The sequence below is a fragment of the Mytilus edulis genome, chromosome 6, assembly GCF_963676685.1.
Source record: "Mytilus edulis chromosome 6, xbMytEdul2.2, whole genome shotgun sequence".
In the NCBI taxonomy this organism is placed as follows: domain Eukaryota; kingdom Metazoa; phylum Mollusca; class Bivalvia; order Mytilida; family Mytilidae; genus Mytilus; species Mytilus edulis.
Genome location: NC_092349.1, coordinates 22,089,782 through 22,114,990, shown reverse-complemented (window position 1 = coordinate 22,114,990; position 25,209 = coordinate 22,089,782). Strand labels below are relative to the sequence as shown.

Below are 25,209 nucleotides of genomic sequence, written 5' to 3'. Positions count from 1 at the left end.
GAATTTTATGGGACAGTCAAGTGAGAGGTTTTATAGCTAGCTTAATCGACCTTTTCTACTAAAGAAATACTTGTACCAAGTCAGGAATACAGTTGTCCATTTGTTTGATTTGTTTGAGCTTTTGGTTTTGTCATTTGATTGGGGACTTTCCATTTTAAATTTTCCTCAGCATTCAGTATATTTGTGACTTTACTTTTTGGTTTATCATTTTATGTTCAAACAGGAGAATGTTTCTTTACAAGAATTTCATTCTGGAGTGTAACGGACAAACTCCCTCTTGTCTGAAAAGCTAGGGATAACTTATAATTATAGGAAAATCAAAGGACGACAAAATGTAAGATGATCTATGGTTTAATCAGTTTCCTACCTTTGTCAGGAGCTAATGCCATGTATGACACCATTAATTCTGTTTTCTGATGTCTACAAAAAAATGGTTTATTGGCATTAAGAATTATTAAGTTGGATTTACACAAGAAAACACCTGTAAAATCAATTTTTTTTTAGAACATAGTCGAGAAAGTAAGCCTAAGCATGAATAGTATTTTAACATCCAATTCACGGTTTCAGAATCAAATGCATCCTGGGTAATATTTTCAAAAGTGTACACCAAAACGTCGTGATTGGTTAAAAATGTCATACACAATGGAAATTCAACCAATGATGTGACGTTATTTTCATTTTGGGGAACGAACAATAAAATTACCCATGATTCTTTAGATTATGAAACAGCCAATTGCAACAATTGTATATATGGAACAGTAACTTTGGAATTTTGCATCTTTATTTAAATGTTTATAATTAATAACTTAAGATTTTATCTCTGTTGTTTACACCAGCTATTTTTATCACAATCTGATATTTTCTTACTCATGATGTTTTGTACTTTTTTTTAGATATTTGTTTCCACTAGTTACTTACTTTGCAGTTTCCATTCCCATGTCTAGCAACATACTTTCTACTTGAGCACTTATATATTGTATAGAGTTCTGTAATCTGTTACGGAATTTCACAAACTCATTTATCTACAAAACAAAGGGATATATCACCAGTAAGTTTGTGCTTATTTTATCACATAGTTTTTTAAAATATTTAAATTTTGTGTTCATTTCTGCTGAGCATGCAATACAGTGGTGATAAATAAGAAAACTGCTCAAATTTGTTATTTTTCCAGATTTTTTAATCAAATAGTTTGATCGGTCTGAATTTTTGTTGGTCATATGAATCATTTCAATTTATCTGACTTAATAACAAACAGTCCTTTGAGGAGTTACTAGAAGTCTGACCTACATACTTGAAAATATAGTCCATAGTGTTATAAGATTTGTTTAAGTAGCTATCATGACTATATTTTTGATTATTACAAGACTAAAACAATTTTTTTTACTCATCAACTAAAACCATATCAAATCTTCTTTGATAAAAACATAATATTCACAGCAGGAAAAATTACGACAGGTAAATATAAAACCCCATTGGTCAACCTCTGTGAATATCATATATCTGGGGTTGATACAATATGAATCATTGCATCAACCTCATCAAAAGTCAATGATTTTTTATAAATTTTAAAAACAAAATGAATAGTTTTGTACATATCATAAATTAAAAAAAAAAAAAGACACATACCTTGTTAAAAGAGCCATACTTGTAGGAGGCTATGAGATATTCTGCTGTCTGGAACATATAATGAGTTAATGTTATCATATAAACATCAACAATCATAATTAAAAGTATTGAGGTAACATTATATTGGTACATTTATCAGTTTTCATTATTTGTTTTAAAGGCTTATAAAACAAGAATGTGTCCAAAGTACACGGATGCCCCACTTGCACTATCATTTTCCATGTTCAATGGACCGTGAAATTGGGAAAATAATCTAATTTGGCATTAAAATTAGAAAGATCATGTCATAAGCAACATGTGTACTAAGTTTCAATTTGATTGGACTTCAGCTTCATCAAAAACTACCTTGACCAAAAACTTTAACCTGAAACTTCCACTTTTATTTTCTATGTTCAGTGGACCTTGAAATTGGGGTCAAAAGTCAAATTTGGTCTTAAAATCAGAAAGATCATATCATAAGCAACAAGTGTAGTAAGTTTCAAGTTGATTGGACTTCAGCTTCATCAAAAACTACCTTGACCAAAAACTTTAACCTGAAACTTCCACTTTTATTTTCTATGTTCAGTGGACCTTGAAATTGGGTTCAGTGGACCTTGAAATTGGGGTCAAAAGTCAAATTTGGTCTTAAAATCAGAAAGATCATATCATAAGCAACAAGTGTAGTAAGTTTCAAGTTGATTGGACTTCAGCTTCATCAAAAGCTACCTTGACCAAAAACTTTAACCTGAAGCGGGACAGACGGACGAACGAACAGACGGACCAGAAAACATAATGCCTCTACTATCGTAGGTGGGGCATGAAAATTAAGAATAAATCACAAATTGAAATTGTTCATTGATTGTTATAAAATGTTTGTTTAGGACAGAAAAATCCCATTCTTTCATGCTGAAGCCCACTTCCGGGTGCAGGATTTTCTATCTGCGTTGAAGATCCATTTGTGGCCATGTGCTATTTTTTGCTCTTTAATCGGGCTGTCATCTCTTTGACACATTTCCCATATCCATTCTTAATTCTACAAATGATGAAATTATTTGTCCTTACCTCTTTGTGATTAACAGCAAAAAATTTCAACATGGATCCATACGTGGCACAAGCAGCCATAAAATGTCCCAGGCGACCAATGTGATTAAATATTGTATGACTAAAATGACAAATGTAAATATAATCTTCAAACATTCAGTACATTACATGTTTAAGTTCATACACATAAGTTAAATAAGACAATTAGATATTTCTATTTTTAACAATAGAGAAGCATAAAAAGATGATATGGTATGATTGCCCATGAGAAACCAATTGTATCAGAAATTAACAACTATAGGCCACTGTAAGGCCTTCAACAATGAGCAAAGGTCTAGTAATACAATAGCACCTACTGCGTAGCAATACCTTCTTTTTTATGCATTATACATGTATTTACCCACTACCATCACCATTTTTAAATTTATATTTTTAGTTGTATGATAATTGATCTCTAATCTTCTATTTAAATCCTGCATTGTAGTTAAATGTTCAACACACTAAATACACATTGTTTAAAATTTGCTACACTGTTTACTATTGAAGTAGAAATCTTTTGGTTTTCTTGTCCTTGTGGTCTACATAACATGTATGTATACTAGTGTTAAACATACCCTAATGTATCATTCATGATATGTTTGACCTCTAAACTTTCATAAAGCGTGTGACATGGTCCATATACACCTGTAATACAAAATCAAATGTTTTAATATTATATACAAACCTAAATTATTCAAAAACCTTAGTGACATGTTCACTTAAAACTGGTATAATTGTAGAAATATAGACTGAAATATCTCTTAACATCTAAGTTAGTTAGTAAAACAAAATTGAACTTATATTAAAGTTTAAACAAGTGAAACTGCGAGCTACTGCTCACTGATGATACCCCCGCCGCAAGTGGATAATATTAATAGTGTAAAAATATGCAAGTGTTCGGTAAACAGGAAGTTGTCAAGTGATGAATCTGAAAACGCATCACACGGTATGGCTGACATATATAAATGTTGATAACAAATTACAGAAAGGGTGGATGTGTAGTTCCTGAGAAAAATGTGACGAAAATTTTCAACTTGGCTATAATGTGTAAAATCATACAAGTGTTCGGTAAACAGGAAGTTGTCAAGTGATCAATCTGAAAACGCATCACACGGTATAGCTGACTTAGATAAACCCTGAAACCAAATTTAAGAAATCCTTGTATTGTAGTTCCTGAGAAAAATGTGACGAAAATTTTCAACTTGGCTATCATGTGTAAAATCATACAAGTGTTGGGTAAACAGGAAGTTGTCAAGTGATGAATCTGAAAACGCATCACACGGTATGGCTGACATATATAAATGTTGATACCAAATTACAGAAAGGGTGGATGTGTAGTTCCTGAGAAAAATGTGACGAAAATTTTCAACTTGGCTATCATGTGTAAAATCATACAAGTGTTCGGTAAACAGGAAGTTGTCAAGTGATCAATCTGAAAACGCATCACACGGTATGGCTGACATATATAAATGTTGATACCAAATTACAGAAAGGGTGGATGTGTAGTTCCTGAGAAAAATGTGACGAAAATTTTCAACTTGGCTATCATGTGTAAAATCATACAAGTGTTCAGTAAACAGGAAGTTGTCAAGTGATCAATCTGAAAACGCATCACACGGTATAGCTGACTTGGATAAACCCTGAAACCAAATTTCAGAAATCCTTGTATTGTAGTTCCTGAGAAAAATGTGACGAAAATTTTCAACTTGGCTATCATGTGTAAAATCATACAAGTGTTCGGTAAACAGGAAGTTGTCAAGTGATGAATCTGAAAACGCATCACACGGTATGGCTGACATATATAAATGTTGATAACAAATTACAGAAAGGGTGGATGTGTAGTTCCTGAGAAAAATGTGACGAAAATTTTCAACTTGGCTATCATGTGTAAAATCATACACGTGTTCGGTAAACAGGAAGTTGTCAAGTGATCAATCTGAAAACGCATCATACGGTATAGCTGACTTAGATAAACCCTGAAACCAAATTTCAGAAATCCTTGTATTGTAGTTCCTGAGAAAAATGTGACGAAAATTTTCAACTTGGCTATCATGTGTAAAATCATACAAGTGTTCGGTAAACAGGAAGTTGTCAAGTGATGAATCTGAAAACGCATCACACGGTATGGCTGACATATACAAATGTTGATACCAAATTACAGAAAGGGTGGATGTGTAAAAATGTGACGAAAGTTTCATGGGACGGACTGACTGACGGACGGACGGACTGACGGACAGACAGAGGTAAAACAGTATACCCCCTTTTTTTATAGCGGGGGTATAATAATTAATGGGAAAATTGCAAGGTATGTGCATACCAAATATAGTTATCCAATTACTTATAATAAGAGAGAATTTAACATTTTCAAGTAGTCACTGAACCATGAAAATTAGGTCAAGGACATTGGACATGTGACTTAACTAAAGGTTTAATCACAGGAATCTAGATGATGTACGTTACATCATCTAAACAATATTTTGTACAGATCTGGATTCAATTTTAATTTAACTGAAAATCAAAGAAAACTGGTTAAAAACTACATCTGCTAAATTTATTCATTTGGTAATTTGTATGTATTTACCCATGATGCAGTATAATCTCATAAGTAGTACTTTGATTTGAAAGTTTGAGATACTTTTTTTCATTCCTTTCTCTAATTGCACTATACCCTGCCATAAATACTTTGTATCCTCTGTAAACATAAAAACAAATATTACAATATAGGCAGAGTTTGCAAATTTTCACAATATCTTTATCATTTCAAAAATTGGGACAGTATACGTGTTGCAACAATAAAAACTTGCTGTTAATATTTCATAGCCCTTCTTGAGTTGTAATAATTTAGCTTCAATTTTTTAAGATATTCATCAATTTTCAGCAATTATTTTTAATGCAGACACATATTTTGTATTAACAGTAAATATCAGCATAATTGGAAAATTTGTCTGATGCTCAGCTTTTTGTTAAAGGTATCAAGACCATATAAACCATGGCATTCAAAATAATTATAATTATTCGAAATTATACTTTAACAACTTTATCATATAAACTTATAATGCATGTCCATTTAGCATAAACAGAATATTGTATATTCTGTACTTGTTGTTTTGTAATATCTTTTTTTTTTTAAATAAATGAAATTCTCTTTTATCTGTTTATACTTATAAACTTGCCTGTTTCTTCCCATATATCAACAAGTAAATGAACAGCTAACAATAAATAACTATCACTAAACTGTACGTCTGTGGCTAATAAATCTTTACCTGAGGAAATAAAAACAATATCTCTAAATTAAAATCATATTAATTTAAACAAGAATGTGTCCCAAGTACACTGATGCCCCATCCGCACTATCATTTTCTATGTTCAATTAGAAAAGATCAGAAAGATCATATCGTAGGGAACATGTTTACTATGTTTCAAGTTGATCAGACTTCAACTACAGCAAAAACTACCTCGACCAAAAACTTAACCTGAAACGGGACAAACGGACAGACGAATGGAGGGACGTACAGACCAGAAAACATAATGCCCATGGGGCATAAAAAAAGTTCCCCTTCTTTTCTAGTCATATGCAGTGTCATTAGAAGTACCAAATTAGGTTTATTTTTCGGCTAACAACCATTGTTCTAATTTCATAAACGTTAATTGAACAATGTTAAAGCAAGCATGTACTGTAACATACAACTTAGATGAATTGCTGTCAAATTTTATATTAACCACCAGCAACCATTTTTATTGAATATTTACCATCTACTTGAACTGTCATAAAATTATTAAACCTAAAACAGCAAAAAATCAAATAAATATAAATTCATATCCCCAATTTCAAGCAATATTCATTTCAACTACTAACAAGAATGTGTCCCCAGTATATGGATGCCCCACTTGCACTATCATTTTCTATGTTCACTGGACTGTGAAATTGGGGTCAAAACTCTTCTTTGGCATTAAAATTAGAAAGATCATATCACAAGGAACATTTGTACCAACTTTCAAGTTGATTGGATTAAAACTACCTTGATCAAAAACTTTAACCTGAAGCGGGACGAACGGACGTACAGACGAACGGACAGATGTACGAACAGATGTAAAGACCAGAAAACATAATGCCCCTCTACTATCGTAGGTGGGGCATAAGGGGCATAAAAATGTTCTCTATACCAACAAAATATGGAAATAAAATATTGCCTTAAATTATTAAAATATTTTTGTAAAGGATAGAAAATGTGAGACTAGGCAAAGCATGGTTATCATCATTTAACAGCAAGTCCTAAAACTATTTTAAGGTAGATAGGGTGTCTTCCTCCATCTTGGATTTTGAAATACCAGAAAAAAAGGTCTAGAACTTTAATCAAATGTGCAAATTAGAAGTAAATTCATGTGTAAGAATTTTTTATTATGATATAGAAAATGCCATGTTTTATTATATTTATGGTTGTATTTTTCAAAAAAACGATTACTTTTGTTTGATTCAATTTTTTCCAACTTTGCCAAATAAGGGGAGACAACTCAAATGCAAGGGCAGATAATTCAGATAGTGTTACTTTTACAATAGAATATGTTAGGAATTTACCAATTTTACTAAGTAGCAAGAAAACGAGTGACCCCATTTTTTCTTTTTCTTATCTGAAAGCATAATATTGGAGCTATCTTCTCATATTTTATCTCAAAATTCTATGGTGTAGTTTTCGTTTATGACCGAAAATTGGGTTTTCCATGCATAATCTATACAAAATCGGACAAATTTGCACAACCTGTAGTGTAAAATTAAGTCCGGTGACCCATTATTTTTATTAATGTTTTTAAACAAGCAGGATATAAACTACATTTTGGCAAATTATCAAAAAATTCTATGGATTATAATTTAGACACCCCATCTACCTTAAATAAACAATTTTCCAAAATCATCAATTTTCAATGTTTAGTCAACAATGTAAAATTATGCTGCATTAATTAACATTGTTGTAGATAACATTGTACTGAAACTATTTGTGAGATTTATACTGACAGTATAGGTTGTGGACAAATAAAGCGTAGGTTTATACATAAATCTTTACCCCTTAACATTTTAATTTCTAATTGCAACATAAAATGAACAAATCACTGGTTGCCACACTAGCGCTGTAAATGATTACTAACTTCCATATTGCAAACTTACCAAAATCTAAACCATGTAGGTGTCTAGATAGAAATTCTTTGGTTAATACTAATCTATGTTCTATAGGTTGTCGATGAAAGATGCCCAGATTTCTCTTCAGTTTACAGATCGTTACATGTCTCTGCATCTGTTTGACCTGTAAATGTAGTAATGTTACTTCTTTGTATAAAACGATCAGGAAATCAGAAGGCAAGACATATATAAAATATAGAGTTGCATGAACCTGTTGATTCTTCTAAAATATTTATAATAATCTAGAGCAGTAAAAACAACTACACACATCTGTTTTATAACATGTTTTGTTGAAAATTAAAGTTTCAGCAATTTTTCAGTTGGTAAAGGGGCTTTACTCTAGAATGGTAGAAGTGAAGCTATCTTAATTAAAAATCGATCTGCGTTTTGTGGTAATAAACATTGTGTATGAGTTTCATAACATTTGGTTGAGGCGTTTCATAACATTTGGTTGAGGCGTTTCATAACATTTGGTTGAGGCAATCTCTAAAAGTTAGAGAATGGAAACCAAGTTTGGGATGTTAAGGACAGACCTACAGAAGGACAAGGGTAAAACTTGATGACTCATCCGTTACGCAATAAAAATAACTGAATGTATTACTGAAACATATCTTATTTTAAACTTACATTTGATGCGAAAGTGATATCACTAGTTTTACACATATCTAATGTTTCTGACAACGTATCAATCAGCTGAAATAGAAAATAAAAGTATTTATAAAGATTTGGTGTTTTGCTAATTGGTTTAGATAAAGAACATGATGGAGAAGATATCCTTTTTTATTATAACACTTAAAAAATATATTTATGGAACAAATTCTCCCTGATTCACTTGGTTGAAAACACTTTTTATCCCTTGTTGAAGGCTGTAGTGATTGAAAGATTCTCATATCCACACTAAATTGTTGTCTCATTGCCAAACATAACATATTTCCCTATTTCTAAATACAAATATGTGTAATCTTTTATCCATTTTTTTTGTCATCTTGACAAAGGATCATTCTTTCAAAACTTTCACCCATTCAGCCAGGTGGTGATATATTAAAGAATGTCAATTAAATACATCTACTAGTAAAACATTCAATTATTCTTTGAAAAACTGAAATTAACATCTGTTTTATTACAGTGCTGAAATATCAAAGTTATAAAACGGAAGTGAAAATTCAAATGTCAATTTATCTAACATTTTGTCTAACATAAAGTATGTTATGATATAAAGGCCAAGTAAGTGTTTCCATTTGATTTTCTCAAGACAGAATTCCACTACCCAGAATTCTAACACAATTTGGCATAAACACTTTACCTGTTGTCCTTCCTGCTCACTGAGTAAATCTGTATAAATTGTCAGATCTTCTACACAACAAAACTTATCTCCAAATAATTCATAATATTCTATCATCAATGGCAAGGGGGATACTGAAAAAACACTTATATATTTATTTATTTTTACTTAATATAAAAGTATTTGTTTACAGTGTAAATTCATTGTATCTAGAACTCATTAGTATTCACTTCAGGATGTTTATGACCTTAACTCAAATTGAGTGCAATATCATGTCATTTTATTACAAATTTAATTTTTAATTAAGTCTTTGTATGTAACAAACAAGAGGCTCTCAAGAGCCTGAATCGCTCACCTGGTAAACAATGCCTTATTGAACATATTGAACCATGCCAGGCAAACATGTACAGCTAACAATTCTTCAATATTACAACATGTCAGATTTGCTCAAAATGCTTTCGTTTTTGAGATATAAGCCAAAAACTGCATTTGACCCCTATGTTCTATTTAAAGTAAGGGCGGCCATGTTTTTTGGCGGATCAAAAATCGAAGCACACACTTTTGTGCAGGATAATCTAAGGAACTATCATGCTAAGTTTCATCCAAATCCATTCAGAAGTTTCAGAGGAGAAGATTTTTTAAAGTTAGCAAATATGATGAACAAATTGTGAAAAATTGTCATTAAAGGACATTTACCCCTTAAGGGGTCAATTGACAATTTTGGTCATATTAACCTATTTGTAGATCTTACTTTGCTGATCATTTTTGCTGTTTACAGTTTATCTTCATCTATAATAATATTCAAGATAATGACCAAAAACTGCAAAATTTCCTAAAATTACCAATTAAGTGGCAGCAACCCAACAATGGTTTGTTTGATTCATCTGAAAATTTCTGGGCTGATAGATCTTGACCTAATGAACATTTTTACCCCATGTCAGATTTGCTCTAAATGCTTCCGTTTTTGAGATATAAGCCAAAAACTGCATTTGACCCCTATGTTCTATTTTAAGTAATGGCGGCCATGTTTTTTGAAGGATCAAAAATCGAAGCACACACTTTGTGCAGGATAATCTAAGGAACAATCATTTTAAGTTTCATTCAAATCCATTCAGTAGTTTCAGAGGAGAAGATGTTTGAACAAGAGGCTGTCACAACGACAGCAAACCGGATTTATTAATATTTATTTGTGTCCTGGCAATATCACAAGAACCATTACTGATGAATGGTGAAAGTGAAAATCGTCAATATCAAATTTGACCTCCATTTTGTCATCAGTATCAACATCTTAAAATTTGAAAAGCTTAGATTGAATGGTTCATGAGTAAATGCAACAACGTGAATGGAAACGCCATTTCACAATCTTTCAAGAACCATAACTCCTGAACAGTAAAAGTCAAAATCGTCATAATTGAACTTGACTTTTAATTTGCCATCAGTAACAACATATAAAAATTTCAAAAGCTTTGGTTGAATGGTTCATGAGAAAATGCACGGACACGACTGGAAACACCATTTTTCAATCTTTCAAGAACCATAACTCCTGAACGGTAAAAGTCAAAATCGTCATTATTGAACTTGACCTCCATTTTGTCATCAGTAACAACATATTAAAATTTGGGAAGCTTAGGTAGAACAGTTCATGCGTAAATGCACGGACACGACTGGAAACTCCATTTTTCAATCTATCAAGAACCATAACTCCTGAACGGTAAAAGTCAAAATCGCCATTATTGAACTTGACCTTCATTTAGTTGTCAGTAACAACATATTAAAATTTTAAAAGCTTTGGTTGAACAGTTCATGAGTTAATGCACGGACAACATTTGATTCCAGCCCGCCCGCCCGCTGTACATCCCCAAATCAATTACCGACATTTTTGTCACAAAAATCCGGTTAAAAATTGTTAACGACGACAGACGACAACGACGACGGACGCCAAGTGATGAGAAAAGCTCACATGGCCTTTTAGGCCAGGTGAGCTAAAAAACAAGTGAATCTGTTAGCTATTGCTCCCTTATTATACCCATGCCCGCTTAAAGTATTCAGTCAACAGGAAGTTGTGGAGTAATGAATCTGAAAATGCATCACATTGTATAGCTAGCTGACTTATATAAACCTTGAAACCAAATTTCAGAAATCCTTGTATTGTAGTTTCTAAAAAATGTGACGAAAATTTTCAACTTGGCTATCATCACATGCATCAGTAAACTGATACAACTTCAGTATTTGGTAAACAGGAAGTTGTTGAGTGATAAATCTAAAAATGCATCACATGGTAAAGTTGACTTATATAAACCTTAAAACTAAATTTCAGAAATCCTCATGATGTAGTTCCTGAGAAAGATGGAATGAAAAATATTCAACATGTTCAAAGCGGGTGTATAAAAACACAACAAAAACACTGGAAAGTTAAGATATTTGAAATGTTTTCATCTGAATTAATAGATGCAAGTGGTAATCATTTTTTTAATTCTTAAAAAGACTTGGTAAATATGCATCAAAATTCTAAAAAAAAGCCACTCATTTGCATGCTATACCTGATAAAGGTTTACTACTACCAGTCTGTCTCAACACTTTGATTAATTCCAATCTTGCTAAATATGGTCCTCGTAATAATCGGTTATCAGCCTGCCATGTTAAAATCTCCTGTATGAAAGTCAAAGCCATTTCTGATGTGTAGTGAACTTCTGAATAGCTTCAAAAAAATATTACAATATACATTATCATGAAACCGAAATTTTAAACATCTCTAATCTTAGCTGAGTTTATATTTTTTTTGGGTCGAACCTGTTCTAATTGCAAAATTAACAAAAATAAATTATTGGAAGAAATTTCCAATTTTCCAGTACCTTTCATTGCCGCGGATTCATTATTATTAGTTCGAAACAAATTTTCATGAATTTCATGGGTACAAGTAAACCATGAAATTAAATGTTCAACAAATGACAAGTTTTCCATAGGCTTTTGTGTAGACCATGGCAAAACCATGAAGTTTAATATTCACAAACATACAAGATTTCCTTTATCCCCCAAAATTGGTACCAACAGTATAATTAAACAGAAAACTTTGGATTAAAGAGATTTCTTTACATATTTAAAATCCTGTAATTATCACAGGTAGAATCTATTAAGAAAATTCAATACAAATATCATTTAAAACATTGTGATTGGATATACATGTATTTATATCAAACAACATGATGTCCCTGAGTAGGAGATTTTCTTACCTGTCGTCATTTTCCAATGGTGTCCAATCAGTTGATTCTAATTTTATACATGATGAAATATAGTTCTGCCAATTTATCCAATGGTCAGGACTGTGAAAAGAAAACAGACAAACAATGGTATTTTAAGGTTGTCACTAGTATAATATGTATGTATGTTACCATGTATTCCCGTTTGAATGGTTTTACACTAGTAATTTTGGGGCCCTTTATAGCTTGTTGATTGATGTGAGCCAAGGCTCCATGTTGAAGGCCGTACATTGACCTATAATGGTTTACTTTTTTTAAATTGTTATTTGGATGGAGAGTTGTCTCATTGGCACTCACACCACATCTTCCTATATCTATGTATGTTACCAAAACAAGAAGTCAAACATCATTATTTATATGTAGAAGTCAGAGAGGGTGGTTCCAAAAAATAAACATTACACCAATCCTCATGTATGTTTTTATGGAACAACACTGCATAGTTGAAGCAAAGGTATTTCATTTTTTACCAGCATTCAACTACACACAAACCCAAGCAGTAAAAGTCATCATGAAAGATACAAAGAGACAGCACTTTGTAAAGCTTGGTTGTAACCCAAATCACCTTTAACGTAACCCGATTTAGTATAATATGGAATGAAACTAATGGTAGATCTGTGTTCTTCTTTTCATTAAATCAAAATTTAGAATTTAAATTAACTTCTTGAACATGTTTTTCAAGTAAATTTCCATTCATACAAATGATAATCATCACTGATGAGTCTTCTGTAGACGAAACGCACTTCTGGCGCAAATATAAAATTTGAATCCTGGTATCTATGATGAGTTTATTTATAGCACTTACTATTCTTTTATCAGTTTTTTATAGGCTGCATTTGCTTCAGGCCATCGTTCTAACTTTGTATATAGTTCTGCTTCTCTTGTTTCTTGGTAGAGTAATTCACTCGTCAGCTTTTCTGAAGAAAAAAATCAAAATCTTATAATTTTTGCAGGTAGGTAGAAAAAAATTGAAAATTTATTGCGTTTTTATGAAGAAGAAAACACAAAAATAAACTTTAGAAATTATTTAGAGGTTTTTATTCATGAGAATAATGCAACTGGGTGAGTATCGCAATACTAAAAGCTCATATTGAGAAATCTGATACATATATATATATATTTCTGAAATCAAAACAGTTCATCTCACATTTCATTTATTCTTTAAATATCACTTTAATTTCTGAACCATAAGGATTATTATAGCAAAGTTAAGTTTCAACTGGCACAGTTATTTCAAAGAAAATTTTTGTAAAACAACAACCAACCAAGATGAGTGAATACCTCCACTGGCACTTTAGGCCAAGAGAGATAACCAGGTGCTCCACAGGGCGCAGCTATATACGCCCCCAGCGGTCGAACCCTGAACAGTTGGGGCAAATTTGGTCACAATATTCAAGCTTGATACTGTCTGAATTTGGATTGTGATAATTTTTTTTACATAATATGGGTTTTTGTCACAAAATTTAATGTGGTCAAAGATCTAACAAATCTATTGCACAATACTGTGCAATTGAATATTTCTTCTAATTTGAAATTTGAAAAATTTGGAAAAACAAGTGAAACTGCGAGCTACTGCTCACTGATGATACCCCCGCCGCAAGTGGATAATATTAATAGTGTAAAAATATGCAAGTGTTCGGTAAACAGGAAGTTGTCGAGTGATGAATCTGAAAACGCATCACACGGTATAGCTGACTTATAAAAATCCTGAAACCAAATTTCAGAAATCCTTGTATTGTAGTTCCTGAGAAAAATGTGACGAAAATTTTCAACTTGGCTATCATGTGTAAAATCATACAAGTGTTCGGTAAACAGGAAGTTGTCGAGTGATGAATCTGAAAACGCATCACACGGTATAGTTGACTTATATAAATCCTGAAACCAAATTTCAGAAATCCTTGTATTGTAGTTCCTGAGAAAAATGTGACGAAAATTTTCAACATGGCTATCATGTGTAAAATCATACAAGTGTTCGGTAAACAGGAAGTTGTCGAGTGATGAATCTGAAAACGCATCACACGGTATAGCTGACTTATATAAATCCTGAAACCAAATTTCAGAAATCCTTGTATTGTAGTTCCTGAGAAAAATGTGACGAAAATTTTCAACTTGGCTATCATGTGTAAAATCATACAAGTGTTCGGTAAACAGGAAGTTGTCGAGTGATGAATCTGAAAACGCATCACACGGTATAGCTGACTTATATAAATCCTGAAACCAAATTTCAGAAATCCTTGTATTGTAGTTCCTGAGAAAAATGTGACGAAAATTTTCAACTTGGCTATCATGTGTAAAATCATACAAGTGTTCGGTAAACAGGAAGTTGTCGAGTGATGAATCTGAAAACGCATCACACGGTATAGCTGACTTATATAAATCCTGAAACCAAATTTCAGAAATCCTTGTATTGTAGTTCCTGAGAAAAATGTGACGAAAATTTTCAACTTGGCTATCATGTGTAAAATCAGACAAGTGTTCGGTAAACAGGAAGTTGTCAAGTGATGAATCTGAAAACGCATCACACGGTATGGCTGACATATATAAATGTTGATACCAAATTACAGAAAGGGTGGATGTGTAGTTCCTGAGAAAAATGTGACGAAAGTTTCATGGGACGGACTGACTGACGGACGGACTGATGGACGGACTGACGGACTGATGGACGGACAGACAGAGGTAAAACAGTATACCCCCCCTTTTTTAAAGCGGCGGGGGTATAAAAAGAATCCCTTAAAAAAACAGTAAACAAAAAATCCGCCCCCCACTTTTTGAAACCCCAATTGGAGCAATAACCCTTAAACTCAATCTCATGCTTTCTTTTGTGTTATTGAACCTTGTAGTACAATTTCAGAGAGATCCATACACTTACACACAAGTTATCATCATGATTGTTTGAAAACTAGAAATAGCTTCTTTTTGGCCCTTTTAAGCACAGGGGCTTGTTACAATTGCCGGGTTTACTATCCATACGAACCCCTAAAAAACACAAGGGAGGAAGCTCGATTTGTTCTATTTCAGAAATGTCGAGTTTGTTATAAGGATTACAATAGTTATAGAGGTTACTTAAGGTAATAAATATATGTCATTGAAGAGATAATTCAAGTGGGAACAGATTTATTCAGGTCACAAAGTAAGTGAAAGTCTTAGAAAAATTTTACAGCAATAATTTGAAGCATTGTCACAAATGAGCTTCCTCCCTTGTGTTTTTTTAGGGGTTCGTATGGATAGTAAACCCGGCAATTGTAACAAGCCCCTGTGCTTTTAAGGCCACTAAATCCTACATATTTCGGGCAATTAACCCAAAAACTTAATCCCAGCCTCCCCTTTGATATATGGTACTTTGTGGTACTATTCAGTGAGATCCATACAATAACACACAAATTATTGTCTGGAAACTAGAACCAGATGCTCCGCAGGGCGTAGCTTTATACGACCGCAGAGGTTGAACCCTGAACGGTTGGGGCAAGTATGGACACAACATTCAAGCTGGATTCAGCTCTAAATTTGGATTGTGATTAAATAGTTGACACAGCATAGGTTTCTGACACAGAATGAATGTGTTCTAATGAACTTAAAATTTTTGTTTTCTCTTAGAGCAATTCACTATGCTGTTGAATATTAATCCTCTCAAAAAAATGTTTGAAGAAATTTTCTTTTTTATTTATGAAATTTCAAATGAGAAAAATTGAACCCAATTTTTTTAATCACATCCCCCTTTCCCTTATTCCAAAACTAATCTCAATTAAAATTTCTAATGGAGTTTGCAACAATAACTACTCATTTAAATACATCATAAAATATTAAGATGTAAAAAAACTGCTTGTTATCACTGAATGGTAAAGATTATTTTAATTTATCAGTTGGTAGTAAAAAGTGAATATACATTGTATATTGTATATAACAAAGATTTAAGTTGATTCTGGACAAAGAAAGATAACTCCAATTAAAAAAAAATCTTGCTATAGCACAATATTTTGCAATTAGATATTTCTTGCTTACTATTCTGGACAAAGAAAGATAACTCTAATTAAAAAAAAATTTGCTATTTCACAATATTGTGCAATTAGATATTTCTTGCCATTGCGCAATACTGTGCAATTGAAAAGACTTGCTATTGCACAATACTTAATATAATAATTTTAGATCCTGATTTGGACCAACTTGAAAACTGGGCCCATAATAAAAAATCTAAGTACATTTTTGGATTCAGCATATCAAAGAGCCCCAAGATTTCAATTTTTGTTAAAATCAGACTAAGTTTAATTTTGGACCCTTTGGACTTTAGTGTAGACCAATTTGAAAACAGGACCAAAAATGAAGAATCTACATACACAGTTAGATTTGGTATATCAAAGAACCCCATTTATTCAATTTTTGATGAAATCAAACAAAGTTTAATTTTGGACCCCGATTTGGACCAACTTGAAAACTGGGCCAATTATCAAGAATCTAAGTACATTTTTAGATTCAGCATATCAAAGAACCTAACTGATTCATTTTTTGTCAAAATCAAACTAAGTTTAATTTTGGACCCTTTGGACCTTAATGTAGACCAATTTGAAAACGGGACCAAAAGTTAAGAATCTACATACACAGTCATGACAGTTAGATTCGGCATATCAAAGAACCCCAATTATTCAATTTTGATGAAATCAAACAAAGTTTAATTTTGGACCCTTTGGGACCCTTATTCTGTTGGGACCAAAACTCCCAAAATCAATACCAACCTTCCTTTTATGGTCATAAACCTTGTGTTTAAATTTCATAGATTTCTATTTACTTATACTAACGTTATGGTGTGAAAACCAAGAAAAATGCTTATTTGGGTCCCTTTTTGGCCCCTAATTCCTAAACTGTTGGGACCTAAACTCCCAAAATCAATACCAACCTTCCTTTTGTAGTCATTAACATTGTGTTTAAATTTCATTGATTTCTATTTACTTAAATTAAAGTTATTGTGCGAAAACCAAGAATAATGCTTATTTGGGCCCTTTTTTGGCCCCTAATTCCTAAACTGTTGAAACCAAAACTCCCAAAATCAATCCCAACCGTTCTTTTGTGGCCATAAACCTTGTGTCAAAATTTCATAGATTTCTATTAACTTAAACTAAAGTTATAGTGCGAAAACCAAGAAAATGCTTATTTGGGCCCTTTTTGGCCCCTAATTCCTAAAATGTTGGGACCAAAACTCCCAAAATCAATACCAACCTTCCTTTTGTGGTCATAAACCTTGTGTTAAAATTTCATAGATTTCCATTCACTTTTACTAAAGTTAGAGTGCGAAAACTAAAAGTATTCGGACGACGACGACGACGCCAACGTGATAGCAATATACGACGAAAAATTTTTCAAATTTTGCGGTCGTATAAAAATGCTTGTTTTGGCCTCTTAATTCCTAAACTTTGGCCTCATTACCCTGAAAATGAATCCAAACCTTCTACTTGTGGTTTTAAACATTGTGATATAATTTCAGAGCAATTGAAATACTTGTACACAAGTTATTATCCTGAAACTAGAAAAATGCTTGTTTTGGGCCCCTAATTCCTTAACGGTTGGGACCATCATCCCCAAAATTAATCCCAACCTTCATTTTGTGGTATTGAACCTTCTGAAAAAATTTCATAAAGATTTATTCACTTAAACTTAAGTTATTATCAGGAAACCAATGTGTCTTCGGACGACGACGACAACATCATACCATTATACGATCCCAAAATTTTTTTGGGGTCGTATAAAAAGTACATGAATGGATTTTTAATACTCGAGGCATGTCAGCCTAGTTTTTGGCATTAATTATTACAATCATTGAGAACAATCACTTTTAATATAGACAGAGCATTACATTTTAAGGTAACCTACTGTTGACAATATTTGCCAAGTACATTAGATTATTTGAATATCTTTGATGGTTTAATGTTTGCCTTGAAAAAATCACCTCCATACAGCGCACTATAACAGACTACAACACCATGCACAAACAACCATTATATAAAGGAGAACAATTAGCAGAAAAACACTCACCTCCAAGAGGACCTTTTAACAGATTTAACGTTTCTTCATACTTCTCCATCAACTCAAGTATAATCAAATAAAGCTGTACTTCTGAAAGTAATCATATACCTTGTGTAAAAACTTCAAATCTGATTGTTGGTTTATTTTCTTAATTTGATAAGTTTCATTTACAAAATACAGCAAATGTATATAACAATAAGGCTATCCTTATATCATTTTCTCACACCGGACATTGTTTGGCCTAATTTATAATAACCATGATTGGTGCCACATGAGGAACAGGATCTGTGTACCCTTCTAGAGCACATGAGATTGTTTTTGTTGTGGGGTTCATGTCTTTAGTTGTTGTCTGCATAATGATTAGTAGACTTGTCTTCTGCTGTTTTTTGTCTTTTGTCATGAAATTGTCCGTTTCTCTTGAACTTAAAAATATTGGATTATCCACTTGATATTTTCCACCTGTTTGGATAAGAAACAAGTTAAACTTTCCAAAAAGACTTTATGTACATAAAAATTATACAAGTGTTCATTTATACTTGCAAGAGGTCCATTAAACATGTTCAATTTAAGTTGATCAGGTGTTCTTTAAAAATTGATCAGACAGAACTAAGGCAAGTTTATTGTTATAAATTCAACTTTTTTCACACAAAACCATTATCCATTTCAACACCTAAAAATCTTTTAACGACTCTTCAAGAAAACTAAAATAGTAAATCACAGCCAACTTAAGATCATATACCTGCTTCTGCATTAATTTTCCCCTCTTCTACATATTTCTTTGTCATTCGATCTGCCAATGGTAAAAACATAATGGCACCAAGCCTCTTATCTGTGTGACTCTACAATATATAATATATACCATTAACATACACAAATCAATATATCAAGTTATAAGGGGGACACAAAATCTGCTAAGGCCAAATAAAAATATATGTGTGGTTCTAGTTACACATTTAAAAAAAACAGGGTTAGTAGTTCGACAAAATTTTTTTTTATTTTAAGTTTTTATTTTGGATGGTCAAAATCTGGAAAAAAATTGTATGATTACCGATATTATACATGCCCTAGCTGAAGTCGGTCATTTAAAAGTGTTTGGTTCCAAAATAAAGACAGTCTTTTACGTTTTTAGTAAATTTTGTTGCATTTTGTTATGAATTCTTGCATTTTAGCAAAAACAGTTACTTCTGGTGGAAATTCAGATGACAGAAATCTATGAATTAATTATTTTAATTTACAATCCTCAAAATTTGATCGTTTGAAAATTTATTTTTCAGAAATGAAAAAATTTTTTTTTAAACTAAGGTCGGTTGGACATGTTGGATAACTGAAACCACACATATATTTCATTTGGCCTAAATAGTAATGAAAATATATACCTCTTATGAATATGGTGATCAAAATTATCATTATGATTTTAGATCAACTTTTAGTTAAATTTTTTTTACAATTATTGATTCATGATTCCATTAATAAGAAGTAGCAACACGGTCTAGCAGAAAATATTTGATATGAGACATTTTCTATAAAACAAAATTACTTCAAACTTTTAAAATTCCTACCAAATCTTATAGCTTATTTTTAGAGATTACAGAAATCCACCATAGTATTTCAAACTAGAGTGCCACCTTAAATGATCGAAATGGTCTTTTTTAAAAACATACCTGCATGACAATACTCATAATGGCCCAGAAATAGTAAGGATTCTTCTGAGGCTGAAGTCTGTGTAAGGACATGGCTGTCTGTTGTTGTTTCTTGTAGTTACCCATTCTCACATATGCCATAAACAAGGCTGACAGAATCTCTTCATTGTCTGGCTTTAGCTTGTGGGCATTTTCATACATATCAACTATCGCCTCCACTGAAAGAAATAACAAATGTCTATGAAATGGACATGCATAATATATAAATGACATATATCATTCAAATATTGGAAACGGCCTCAGCTGCTGAGAGGTCTATGTAGTGCATCTGTCAACATATATTTTTTCCGCCTTACAGCATGTACAGATATTCCCTGTAAAACTGTTGTAATAATTATTCTATACCGTTTAATTCTGTTTCAGTTTGCAATATTTGTTCCAGTTGTAATAATATTCCAGATTATTTGTTCCATTTAGAACTTATACTATGAATAACTTCTATTTCAAGACACAATGACAATTAGGACAAGCAAACAATTGTTTTGCTTTGCATATAAACACATATTTTCATCAACTTGAAACTCTTTTTCATGCCCATGTATGTTTTTAACATGTTAAGTAAGATCCCTTATGATCTTTTGAAATTTTAAAAATTTCAACTTGAACATTTAAGCAAAGAAACGAAATTTGTATTCCCACTGAAATTGGAACTGACTGTTCAGAACCATTCGACCAATTGATCATGAATCACTTATTAAAAGAATAATCTCTCCCATTTTTACATTTTTTTCAAACACATTCAATGTTAGATCCCTACATTTATATGTTTCTCTGTAACAGATACACATGGCCTGTAGTGTAGCCTCATCAACAGGATGCTGGGCATGCACTTCATCCAGTAAGTTAGAACTGTCATCATGTCTACCAAGTCTCAACAGAGCAAGTGCTTTTAAAATCTGAAAATAGAAACAAACATGATTAACAAATAATAAAAACTCAATTAATTCATAGAGGAATAAATAAATTAAGTCTATGCTAGGTTAAATTCATGAAGTTTAAACATTCTTTGCGCTCACCATGCTCACTTTGCAGAAAAAGTTATTATCATCATGGAAAACTGTTCATTTTATCATGTTTATAGTTAAATGTATATGGCTAAGTATTCAGTATAGTGTTGTTAGTGTGTGACAACATGTATGATTTTAAAAGTAGCTGTTTCAATCATAATAACATGATTTTCTGAAAGGAGAATGATTCTTGTTTAGGGTTTTACATATAAAAAGATAGTTTTTTAGTCAAAAATATAAAATTAGACATAAATAGCATGTTGGACAGAGGTTATGTTGGACGTAACAGGACATTGAAAATTGAATATTTTCCTTTTATATGAAGGCTTTGTTAATAAATATATTAATTTTTCTCTGACAGTTCATAAGATCTTCAATTAAAGTATATCATTTTGTTAAATTTTTCAAAAACTAACTTATAAGTTTGAAAAATCTGAAAATATGTCGGACAAACGGGGACATTTTTGGATGAGAATTTGTTCCATTTGCATCATTCAAAGTCAAAAACAAAATCAAAACTATGCTGTTTATACTAATATCTACAGCTGGTGTTCCTCAGCAAGAGGTCAAATGGTTCATTATTAAATAAATGGATAAAACAAAACCATAAAAAAACTGTTGGATGAACAGTGACAGAATTCATTTGTTGTAGGACAAACATAGGACAGATTATATTCCCTGTCGGACAAAGATAGGACAGAATTTATTATTTTACTGATTCTAATGGCAATTTAAAAATGGGCACCTCTTAAGAAGAGTTGAGGAAGGGTCTGAGAACTATTTTTAAAATTATGTGGACTTGTTAGTTGTTAACAAGTTTCTTTTTACTTTTAAAAAGCTGTTACGTCCGACATTAGAAGATTTTGTCCTAAGGTTCGTCCAACAGAACATTATCGGACTCTTGTTACGTCCTAATTTTCAAAATTATGTCAAATTTAGACTGTCAACAGTTTAAAACCTCTTTATTTTTCATATATACGGTAGTATTTAAGGTTAAGTTATTGTCAAAGTGGAAGCAAATTGATTCCGTGACTTGTGGTAGCCATTGTAGAGAATATCTTGGATGTTGGACGTAACATTAATTCGGATGTAACTTCCATCTCTTGGTTGGACAGAAAGAGCGTTCACCCCTTCGATGTCGTTGACCTCGAGTAAAAAGGAACAGTTGACAGCAATACTGTATGTGCATTGCAATTGTCGTAAAATTTGTTGTCATAAACATTAAAAAAAACTTAAACTGAGTTGGCAACTTGCAAATGAAAATTGAAATTTTCGCCCGTAACGGTTGGACAAATTTTTCAAGAGTAAACTTTAATGACAATTCCTGAAAAAAATAAAACTTTCTGCTGTAACTTCATGATGAATTATCATATTTTAGTTAATAAGCTCAAGCCTCAAGATATTTTGTGCATTTAATTGCCCTCTATTGTTACATAACTTATATTTCATTTTCACTTAGGAAGAAGACAGAAAATGCTAGTCCAACAACGTGACCATTTAAAATTGTTTTTAATCCTTATTTTTCGAAGATTTTTCATGTTTTAATGCCCTAAACCTTGACAAACCTATTGTATTACCTGAAAATCCTTTTTACCTAGTTGACATTCATAAAAAAAGGTTTATAAAACAATTTTGATTTTGAGTCATTCGACCATGTCACAAAATAAGCATGCAAAAAATAGGGAATTCAACACTTCATTTGTAAAATACTTTATTCAACAATAAACTTTTCATATGAGACTGTTTATATTATCTCTTCATCATACAGTGAATTGATTAGCTACCTGCATTAAAACTCAAAATAATTTAAAATATGAAAAAAATGCATTTTTCTGGGACACCCATTGAAACAGCACTTTACTGAATACTTAGCCATTTGTGTGTATTTTTTCAGAATTAAAACTGAGAATTTATCAAAGCTTTGCTAGAGTTGGTCAACTGGACCTTAACTGAGAACTTTTACAAAATAATAAAGATCAAATTTCTTGGTTTCTTGCCTCACGGTCATAAAACTTTCGAGCATGATTTTTGTACTCGGACTCAAAAATCAACCAATAAAATTGCTGGATTTCATGTTTCGAGCATTATTTTTGTGCTCCGAACACTGAGCAAAATTTATGCCTTCAAGGCCTGGTGGAAAATTTGACAACTTTTACAGTTTGTGATTATCAGATTAAAGTGTGTATTGCCACTTTCAGCACTGGCTTTTTATTGGGGGCCAGTTTTTATTGGTGTCTGAAGTTGGAGTGCCCAGAGAAAACTACCAACCTTAGATGGAAAACTGACTATCTGTGTCACTTATGATTGGAGTCAAACACACATTCCATGTGCAGAGTTTAAATTCACTACCTCATTATTCACAGCATTGGCCGATCCAGGAGGGGGTTGGTTGGTTGGAGCCTCCCCTTTTTTTTTGGCTGATCAATGCATTTGAATGGGGACATATAGTTGAAACCCCCCCTTTGTCCTGGGTTGGGAACCCCTTTTTAAAATGGCTGGATCCGCCCCTGGACAGGGCAGTGATAATAAAAGATACCTACTTTAGCACATTGTAGATCTTTCTGTTTCTTTAACACTTTGTCAGCTTCCTGTACTGCCTTTTTGTTGTTTCCATTATCAAGACAATCTATAATTAAAGAAGTGTTTTAATAATTTTTATCTTCATAAATCCCTTCTAATAATTTTTATCTTGGTAAATCCTCATATTTTTTAAAAACTACAGTTCTTATTATAGTGCTCAGTATATTCATGATATTGATCTATAGATTTTAAAATTATCCATCTGTTGTCAATATGAAATTATGAATCAATATCATGAATACACATAATCAAAGTGATGGAAATCACTCATGGAAAGATTAGAAGAGTAGTTTGAATTATTTCATATTAAGGTATGGTGGGGAAAATGAACATTTATAAAGCACTATTGCTGAAAATTGTATTTACAGCAGGTCTTAAGAAGGAAACTTGCTTTTCCAGTATGAAGATAAAATGAGCTCAAATTAAATAATAAGGGTCTCTTAATTTGCACAATTTTATTTAAACTCCAGTTTATATCTTATCGAAATTATGTTGCCGGTTCTGAACATGTTTCAAAAAAACAAAAAAATGCAAAAATTCTTCTAGTAAATGTTACCAACTATCCTTGTAAGACATAAATCTGGACCAACAGCTTAAAACTTTAAAGTGTCAACAAACAAAATTGAAAAATGTTGTTATGGGGCATTTTGTAAGTTGAAACAGAGGTTATAGGGCATTGAAGATTAAAAGTTTTAGAGTGCCTTTTGATCAATTTTTAAAGTATTTTTCAACACAGGGCATTGAAAATGTACTTTTTCAACGTAACCAATTAAAAAACTTATCTTATTAAATGTGGATTCTTTCTTGATTGCAAACATATGTATTCACTTCTAATAAAAATTCAAATGACTAAAATAGACATAAGGCAGCAACCATTTGATTTTCTGGGGGGGGCTATGGTTTTTTTTTTCTGGACAATTTTTTTTTTTCGCCTGTGGCGATAAACAATCTATTTTTTTCACGACAAATCGAAAACAATTTTTTTCTTTCAATTTTAGCATTTTAGCATTACATATAGTGGCAGCTGAGGGTGAAACAAACAATTTTTTTTTCTCAGAATCAAAAACAAATTATTTTTTTCTCCAAAAACTGGAAACAAACTTTTTTTTCCAAAAAAAACCATAGCCCCCCCCCCCCACTCCCCGAAAATCAAATGGTTGCTGCCTAATGATTGATGGGAAATAAACTTATAAACAATGGTTTGTTATAATTAAAAGTTTTAAAATTTTTAAGCTGTTTCAAGCCAATTCCTGATAAAAAAAAGTGTACTAATTTAATTGTTGATTAATTACAGATGATTATTGGAAATTTATCAAGTAAATTATAGGCCTTACTTGAATACCTTTTATTTATTCATATTTATATTCATATTTCATTTTTTTAAGATCTTGTTAATCCATTAATCATTTATCTTTCAGATATAATTTACAGAATCACTTTATGTAATGTAGATCAAAAGTAATTGGCAATAAATAAATCTATCATCCTTAATGCTTATAAATATCAAACATCTAAT

General features: G+C 32.0%; 1 protein-coding gene across 1 annotated transcript in view; it reads right to left on the bottom strand.

The window, feature by feature from the left end:
* LOC139527355 (N-alpha-acetyltransferase 25, NatB auxiliary subunit-like) overlaps positions 1–25,209 on the bottom strand; it is a 42,974-nt gene that overhangs the window by 14,851 nt on the left and 2,914 nt on the right. Inside the window, exons 2-19 of the mRNA XM_071322744.1 lie at positions 23,654–23,739; positions 20,864–21,002; positions 20,068–20,264; positions 19,146–19,245; positions 18,416–18,496; positions 13,200–13,311; positions 12,371–12,460; positions 11,681–11,838; positions 9,162–9,274; positions 8,486–8,551; positions 7,847–7,982; positions 5,859–5,948; positions 5,267–5,377; positions 3,261–3,330; positions 2,668–2,767; positions 1,627–1,674; positions 919–1,022; positions 368–420 (exon numbers count right to left, since the gene is read on the bottom strand). Of these exons, the coding sequence (XP_071178845.1) occupies positions 368–420; positions 919–1,022; positions 1,627–1,674; positions 2,668–2,767; positions 3,261–3,330; positions 5,267–5,377; positions 5,859–5,948; positions 7,847–7,982; positions 8,486–8,551; positions 9,162–9,274; positions 11,681–11,838; positions 12,371–12,460; positions 13,200–13,311; positions 18,416–18,496; positions 19,146–19,245; positions 20,068–20,264; positions 20,864–21,002; positions 23,654–23,739 (1,854 nt within the window). The remainder of the gene's footprint in view (positions 1–367; positions 421–918; positions 1,023–1,626; positions 1,675–2,667; positions 2,768–3,260; positions 3,331–5,266; positions 5,378–5,858; positions 5,949–7,846; positions 7,983–8,485; positions 8,552–9,161; positions 9,275–11,680; positions 11,839–12,370; positions 12,461–13,199; positions 13,312–18,415; positions 18,497–19,145; positions 19,246–20,067; positions 20,265–20,863; positions 21,003–23,653; positions 23,740–25,209) is intronic.